General features: G+C 51.2%; 1 protein-coding gene across 1 annotated transcript; it reads right to left on the bottom strand.

Annotated features, from left to right (window-relative positions):
- Positions 1–261: 261 nt before the first annotated feature.
- On the bottom strand, positions 262–6,117 carry IRX2 (iroquois homeobox 2). The gene is made up of 5 exons (XM_005517353.3): positions 5,775–6,117; positions 3,528–3,933; positions 2,368–3,111; positions 1,565–1,632; positions 262–859 (listed from the first exon to the last, which is right to left on the bottom strand). Exons 1-4 carry the CDS (start codon positions 6,015–6,017, stop codon positions 1,589–1,591), a joined length of 1,437 nt encoding a protein of 478 aa, XP_005517410.2. The 5' UTR covers positions 6,018–6,117; the 3' UTR covers positions 262–859; positions 1,565–1,588.
- Positions 6,118–8,330: the final 2,213 nt, after the last annotated feature.

Genomic DNA, 8,330 nt, shown 5'->3' with positions numbered 1-8,330 from the left:
AAAAAGATGCATATATTCCCATCACCCTTTTATGCATATTCATGTATATATACAAATATGTATTTGTACCTATAAGTGTATTTAAAGCTTAAGTATAACGGAACAAGCCAAAAGGAATTAATTTATGCAAAGTATATATTTGCAGCATGTATAAATTGCTTACTCATTTCCTGATCTGAGCTTTACTAGTGAAATAAGAAATTTCCTCCTTTTCTAATTAATAAATTAGTATTTTGAGGGAAATGAACGAAAAACACAGCATTGTTGCAGACTAGTCTGTTTTTATTTACAATTAGAGATATAAATTAGTAAAGAATTCTTGTTAAACAACCAAAGATTGTATAACCATCAACGTTTCAAATAAAAACCAGGCAAAATTTATTTACAAAAAGTTCAGATTCCATTGCAATACAACTTGCATAAATTACTAGAAGCTTTATATCGTTACAAAAATAAATATCAAATTTGTTTCCACTTTGTAAGGACTCAAGTTCTCCAATCACGTCTTTATTATCTCTACTGTATACATCTTTTACAAATAAATTTTACAATAAATCCTATCACACCTATTGAATAGATACCGTGGCAATGAAGTGATCAATTCAAGATATCCTGAGAAAAACAGATCTGTTTTCAAAAGTCACACATACATTGGGGAAACTATACTATACCAGCAAACTCACATATGTCCAACAAAATTCTGATTTAATAATTAGATTCTGAAGATTTAATAGTGCTCTGTGGTCTTCTTTTATACAGTGGCACCAGATGTGATCCGGATTTAGAGATTTGTTATATATATTAGCTCGGGGAGAGATGATGGCTTGCTGACTTTTTTCAAAGCAATTGTGACACCTACCTGTGGACCAAGGAAAAAACCAGATCATCCAAAAATCCTTCAATTAAACTCTAACACCACTAAACGGGGTGGGCGGGAAAGGAAGTAAGGCAAAATTCTTACTCGTCTAATTTCTTTTAACAAAAATAAAAGTTAGTTGATAAAAATATCTGCAGGGCGATTTTTTTTGTTGTTGTTATTTAGCTTTAAATAGTGGAAGTATTCAGAGTGCCTTTGCTAGCTAGGCAAGAGCCAAGTCACAGGTTAAGCATACCTTGCTTAAGATTCATGTCGGTTTCTTACAGTTGTCCCTTTTCATTTTAAATACTCAGTCACTTCGTGAAGCCCCCCTCAGGATGTACAATTTTAGCACTGCCACGTGAGCACAAGCACTCTGTTTTTAAATAATAATACCTTCAAAGGTATTTTTTTCCCCCCAAAGATTTCTTTCCGTAACTTTTAAGTAGGCCCTACGGCTTTGCCTTACACAAGCGAAGAGTATGCAAAGTGAGGGAACTGTCTAGCCTGGCTTGAAAATTAAGACAAAGCCAAGAAAGAAAAGTCGTCATAAGAGGTTTCCGAAAACAACAGAAAAAACAATATTTTACTTTGTGACCAAACTCAAGAAATGAAGGAAGAAATTAACGTTAAGCAAGTCTAGAACTGTGCAGCACGTCTCAGACCTGATGCCAAATGACCAGTGTAATAGAAAATGTTCTCACTTACTTGCATTGCTGTGTGATTGCACTTCTATAGGTATGGTTGTACTCCTACTGTGCAGACTTCAGTGGGATCTGTCAAAATATAACCGTCAGTTAGTCACAGGACACAGCCAGCTAACTAGATTATACAGTCTGTGTAGGTCTCAGCCCTCAGTGGTGCAGAATTCGTAGCTGGGTCTTTTAAAAGACTAGCCAATATTTTATATTTGCCTGTATGTAGAGTAGTTTTTGTAGAATAAGATGACAACCATATTAGTGCAAAACTATTTCGGAAAAAAAAAAAAAAACAAACCCCAAACAAACCGAGAAGCAACCAGTTACAAAAAATGTCACGCTCCACGTAACTTCACGTCCAAGGTCAGCAATTATCTGAACCCAAAGCTGAAAAAAAACCCCGTGAGAATACTGGAGACAAAGAGAGTCAAACCAGTTTGTCAGGAAAAAAAAATTACAGGCAATGACACCGATGCTCTCCGGATAGCTTTGTGTGTAGTTTTCCTTTTTTAAAAACATTACTTTTCAAAGCTGCATCTGCAGCCTGTGAGACTGATCTAAAAGTCGTCTTTCACGTTTCCTCTCGATTCTCCTCGCGATTCTTAGGGGCAGGTACCGATACGACGGCGACATGCCGGTTTTAATCCCCAAGAGATATTAGTGCCCATTTTCGCTCTGGTAGCGGTGCCACCGAGCTAGCTCAGTTTTTTCCACAAAAGGTTTCAGTGTTTACAGCCCATAGGGGACATCTGCGGGTCGGGGAAGGAGGACGAGGGAGAAAAGGGAAGAAAGCGGAAGAAACAAGTCACCTACCTTTCTTAGAGTCATAGCTAGAGGGCCTGTAATGCTGTTCTAGCTGGTTAGTGATCGTTTTCAAAGAGTCACTGCTCTGTTTGTGGACAGAGCTGGCATTTAGGACAGTCTGACTTAGTCCCTCGTTTGATGCCACTGCTGCGGAGTTGTATCTCAGGATTCCCTGGCTCTGCAGAGCGTTAAAGTTCCCATAGTTTGTATAATTGCTATAAAAAGGTGAGGTGTAATAAATATGCCTCCCCAGGAGGGAGGAGGGCGAGTAGGCAGCGCTGTGCGGGGCGGAGGCGGGGGTGGCCGAGGAGAGCGGCGCAGGCGGGCAGCCTTGGCCCAGGGTCTGACTCTTGAGGTCCGAGGTGGCGATTTCGGCCAGAGACCAGAGCTTGGGCTTGCTGGCCGGCGTCGGGGGGCCGGGGGAGGCGCGGGGGCCCAGCGCCGCCTTGCTAGCGCTGCGGGCGGCGTCGGCGTGCGGGTGGCCGAGGAGCGGGGCCTCCACGGCCGCCAGCGGCGAGGAGGTAGCGGGCTTGGCCGGCCGGTCGCGCTCCCCGCCGCCGCCGTCATCCTCCTCGATGTCCTCCTCCTCGTCCTCGTCCTCGTCCTCTTCCTCCTCCTCGATGTCCTCGTACTTGTCTTTGCACTCCGAGCCCGACTCGCAGAGGGGGTCTCCCGCTCGGCAGGGCAGCTTCTCGCCGTCCGACTCGGCGGAGCAGGAGTGGTCCGTCAGCGAGTCGACTTGCAAGCTGATCCCTGCGGGGGCCCGCCGGGCACAGAGAGGCAGTCAGGAGGGGCGGCAAAACAGAGCGGGAGAGAAGCGAGCCCGGCCACCACCGCGCCACCGCTGCGGCCGGGCAGACTCAAGGCATCCCGGCCTTTTCCCGTTCCGGGGAGCATCCATCCCCCACGGGCTGGCTCCTCCGCGGCGCCTCCCGCACCTCCCCGCCTAGCCCTTCACGGCGTCCCCAGCCACCCCCCGCCCGCCTCGGCCGCAGGCACTGACCGGCTACAAGCGACCGGAGCAGCCGGAGGCGACGGGACGGGACAGGTTTGGGGGTGGCCTTTGTTAAACGCGGCGCCACCGCTCATACCCAGCTGCCCCGGTCCAGGGGGACTCGAAGGGGTGGGATGGAGCCACCCCTCTGGGGCTGCAGTCACCCCGCGCCTACCTTCGTCCTCCGCGGAGGTTTCGTTGCTCTCGGGCATCTTCTCGGGACTCTCCTCCTTACTCCTTGCGCCATCGCCTTCGTCTTCGTCCTCGTCCTCACTCTTGTTCCGCGGGGCCCAGGTCATCTTGTTCTCCTTCTTGAGCCGCCGGCGGGCGTTGGCGAACCAGGTGGAGACCTGGGTGAGGGTCATCTTGGTGATGATGGCCAGCATGATCTTCTCGCCCTTGGTGGGGTAGGGGTTCTTGCGGTGCTCCTGCAGCCAGGCCTTCAGCGTGGCCGTGGCGTCGCGGGTGGCGTTTTTCCTGTACGCGGGGTCGTTGAGCTGGTAGGGGTAGGCAGGGCTGCCGTACGGGTGGTAGCTGATGGCTCCGGTCATCCCCGTTGTATGGGCGTCGTAAGGAGAGCCCTGGACAGAACAAAACGGTGGGGTTGGCAATTTGTTATTGCTGATAGCCATTAGTGAGTTGTCAAGGCGAGATCGGCAGTTATATTTGTATTTCCCCGGGATGGTGTCTTGTATCCATATTCTATGAGGGGGAGTAGCAGCACCCAAAGGCCATTAAGTTACAATTCCCCCCCTCCTTCCTCCGCCCAGCACACAGACACAGGCACACGCGCTTAAAATCGGCGATGTTTTAATCTTTCTGACTAATTTCAGCTCCTTGTAATTGAATATTTCCCAATATAATTTTTGAACCGCGTAGACATTTTAAAGGCCCTACAGGTAGTGTCTTGATATCAACATTTCTCTCAAAGGTTCAAAAGATGTTTCCTTTTTTGCTATAGAAAATACAACAAAGCCGCCACTTAGCAATTCACTGCACTAATGCATTGCAAATCCAATTTGCAAATCAGAAGATATGCACCGTTTCGAATTGTTCAAATGCGATGTAATTAGCATTTTAATTCGCTCTTTAACGTTTAAATTGCGCTTATTTAAGTCTGCATAATGCAAGAAAAGTTAAAGATATCGCTAAGAAACTCGCTAACTTTCAGCACGTCTCTGAACCCCGCAGATCGGAGAGTCGTAGGCTCAACATCGCCCAATATCCCGCACAGTTCACAACCTCGCTGCAACTTCCAGCCACTCGCCTACTGCTTCTCAACAGGAAAAACAAGAGAGACCCTCAGATCTTTTATACCACCTCGAATAAAGACTGCACGACAATTTATGCACTGTATTATGAACAGACGGGAAGCAAGTAGTTTCCCTGTCACTTTGCAGAGAGAGCGAACTACCCCGCTGCCATCCTCTCTCCTAGGGTATCGACAGAGTCTCTACTCTCAAATTCCGGGCACAGGTCTTTGTGTGTACGGACTAGATATGTGTCTGACTCTTTCTGTGTGTGCGTGTTTATAAAACTATATCAGCATCTAGACGTGCAGTTTATTTATATAGTTTATGGTTTTATTTATATACTTTATGCACAGAACACACACAACACGCAATTGCAACTGCTCCTTAAACTAATAAGAAGAAAGTGAAATCCGAAACTGCGGCCACTACGACCATCTTGGGCTTAAGCGATCGCAAACAGATGCTCCTTTTCATTCCCAAAATCCAGTTAAACCATTAGCACAAAACACACTGAAAGTAAATAAACCACACGGGAATAAAACCCCCAGCTCCTCTAAACACCGACTTGAAAAAGAGAGAGAAAAAAAATTAGGGAAAAAAAAAAAAGAAAAGAAAAAGAAACCCTCCCCTGTGCTATCACAGCGAAAAGAAAATACATATATATATAAAAAAAAAAAAAAAAAAAAAAAAAAAGAAAAGAAGAAAGCAGGGGACAAATACACACGCGGAAACGGGGGGGAAAATGAAAGCATCCAACCCAACTGACTGAGACCATCCGTATTTCCTTAACCAAAGTGCTCTCCCGGTTCCTCAAACCTCGCGGAGAGCCCGGGACCCAGGCCTGCCGGCACCGCGCTTGACTGGGACGCGAAGCAGCGCTCCAGCCCCGGCCCCGACCCCAGCCCCGGCCCGCCGCTCCGCTCGCCTACGCTCCGCTCCGCTCGGCTCCGTTCCGCTCCGTTCCGCTCGTCCCCGGCCGAGCTGCGGGGCGGCGCGGAGCGATGCGCGGCCGGCGCCGGCAGCGCCGAGGCGGCGGCGGTGCGGGGCTCCCGGTTGTGCGGCGTGGTGTCGGGGGCTGATGGTGAGTGTGTGAGGAGAAAGGCTGAAGATGATGAGGATGAGAATGCGGATGCTAATGAAGAAGGAGAGGGTTTCTCTTCGGTAGTTACCATGTAGGAGGGGAATCCCGTGGCGGGGTCTGTGGAGTACTGGAGCGGGCTGGTGAAGCCTGTGGCCGCCGCCTGAGCGGTGAAAGCTGCCGATCCCGGGTAAGGGCTGAACGCCGATCCCGACGAAGACCTGGCCAGCTCCTCGCTCCTGGGGGCCGCCAGCGCCGACGCCCCGTACGCCGGGCAGGAGTACAGAGCCAGCGAGCCGGGGGGCTGGTAGAGGTAACCCTGAGGATAGGACATGGCTTGCACTGGCGTGCACAGGAGCAGGGAGGGGGCGAGGGTGACCGGCCCTGCTGCTGCCGCTGCTCCTGGCGCTGCTTTCGTGCTCTCCCTCTCTCCCGCCCGCCCTCCCGCTCCCTCCCTCCCGCCCTCCCTCCCTCTTTCTCCCTCCCTCCCTCCTTCTCTCTCTCTCTCTCTCTCTCTCTCTCTCTCTCTCTCTCTCTCTCTCTCTCTCTCTCTGTCTTTCTCTCTCCCTCCCTCCCTCCCCCCCCCCCCCCCCCACCCCCCCGGTTGGCTCTGTGCAGTTATGTAGAGAATCAAAATTGTTGTAGGCTCCCCACCATGCGCACACGATCAGAATTAAAGAAAAAAAAAAAAAAAACAAACAGGAGGGGGGAAAAAATAAGAACCCCCGAAATGGAAAATTAGTAGGAAAGGTCAGAAATCTATCCGAGAAGGGACGGGCATCTGGGGGAGATGGAAGCACAGAGGGTTAATAAAAAAGAAAGGGAAAGAAACAGAATGAGAGAGGAGGACGGGAGGGGCGGGGGGGAGAGAGAGAAGCGAGCCCCCGAAATCAGAAAAGTGGCTGCTGCATATGGAGTTCTCCTAGTCAGCCAGCCAGCTCCCCCAGCGCCTGCGAGCCTGTATTTTGGGGGAAGTATAGAGTCTGGAGTGAAGAGTTGAGGGAAGCAGCACTCGAGTTTCTGAGGGACATTGGAAAACAGAGCTGTCCGTCACGGGCGCTCATCTGCATAGCCCGGCGGGCCCGCCCCCTCCCGCTCCGGCCCCGGCCCCGGCTCCGTCTCCTCCCGCGGCCGGCAGGCAGGCAGGGAAGGCAGACAGCAAAGGCAGCCAGGGAAGGCAGGCTTTGTAATGCAAGGCAGCCTCTCCGACTGCGAGCACGCTGCTGAAGCCAAGCGATGATACTGTTCATCAGCTTCTCTCCGGACGCGCGGAGCCATGAATACTCTTCCGCACTCTCTCCACTGCACAGCTTCCATCCCTCTTTCTATATCCACAGGGGCAACGGAGAAGAACGTGAATAACAGAGATCTGCATCCCCTCCCGCACGCACTCTCCGAAGCGCTGCAGGCGCGCACACGCGTGTGAAATGTGTGCGTTCGCACGCGTGTGTGCGCGCAGGGCCAGGCGCAAGGGGCCGGGCAGGGCTCAAGGGGAGAGCGAGCACTTGGTAAAAGTACTGCCCTATATGGTAGAGAGAAGAGCAACTGCTCTAATCGGCAGATCCAGGATCGCACTGTTCCTGGCAGCTTGAACTTCACAGTTTTATAAGTTGCCACAAACAGTCAAGATCTAGTCATGCAACGCGTTTGCACATGAAGGAAAAATAAATCCCCCCATCTTTTTTTTTTCAGTTCTATTCTTCCTTCGCTGATGCGTGGGGAAGAGGCCTGGGTGACTCCTTCCGGGGGGCTATCTGCCTTCTCCCCCCATCGCTTCCTCCTTTTGGAAGATCAGATAGATCTCTTGGAATATAGTCTCTATGTAATTAATTTCTTCTGCCCTCTCCCCTCGGCCCTGGACACTTTCCAACCAGTGCCAGCGCTGCTCCGGCCCGGGCGCAGGAGGACGAGGCGGACACACCGCTCTTGTCTCCTCAGTGCAAGCTTAAATACACACATCTATGTGCACGTACATTTCTTTAATGGTTTGTCCAGAAGGTCTCTTCAGAAGCCGGCGGCGAGCTGTGCGCGCACAGGCTCTGCCCTTTGCCTCTCGGGACGGGTCGCGATGCCGGCGGTCCCCTTTGTCGCGGTCCCCATACCCGCGGTGGAGCCGGGGCTCCCCTCCCCCGGTACTCCTTCAGTCCTACAGCCCCGGGGCACGGCGCTGGGCCCTGCCTGTCCCACCAAGCCGCTGCAGGGAGCCGAGACGTGCTAGGCCGCTCCGCGCATCCTGGTCCGCACCTGCGCCGCCTCAACTCCGCCGCCGTCCGTGCGGAGCTGGACCAGGGTCGGCCCGGCAGGTAGGGACGGGGCTGCAGGACTGCAAGCCACCGTGCTTCCCACAAGCAACTTCACCTGCAACCTTCAGCAAGTTACCAGCCCGGAACGTTAATATTGTTTCAGTCCTCAGGAAAAAAAAAAAAATAAAGTTAATGAAACTGTGTTTTATATTCAACATATATGAGTGCGCACTTATTCCATACTTAAAAAATTGAAGTTGCTTGACATTTATGGCCGAGTTCTTCAAGTACTTTCAGGTCATGTAGGATGGAGGCGATGCCGGGGAATCGGCTGGCCGCCGGCAGGAGGGGAGATGGCAGTAGCTGAGAAAATGCGGGTGTGCAGAGCAGCCTATTGTTAATCA

Source organism: Pseudopodoces humilis, chromosome 1, assembly GCF_049639895.1.
Source record: "Pseudopodoces humilis isolate 2021_Gansu_Grassland_sample_001 chromosome 1, ASM4963989v1, whole genome shotgun sequence".
Classification (NCBI taxonomy): domain Eukaryota; kingdom Metazoa; phylum Chordata; class Aves; order Passeriformes; family Paridae; genus Pseudopodoces; species Pseudopodoces humilis.
This window is presented reverse-complemented; position numbering and strand designations above follow the sequence as displayed.

Coding starts and splice junctions, on each gene's coding strand:
- IRX2 (XM_005517353.3), bottom strand. CDS start 6,017: ATGTCCTATCCTCAGGGTTACCTCTACCAGCCCCCCGGCTCGCTGGCT. Junction 3,112..3,527: donor AACCTCCGCGGAGGACGAAG/GTAGGCGCGGGG, acceptor GGGCCCCCGCAG/GGATCAGCTTGCAAGTCGAC. Junction 1,633..2,367: donor TAGCTATGACTCTAAGAAAG/GTAGGTGACTTG, acceptor ATATTTTGACAG/ATCCCACTGAAGTCTGCACA.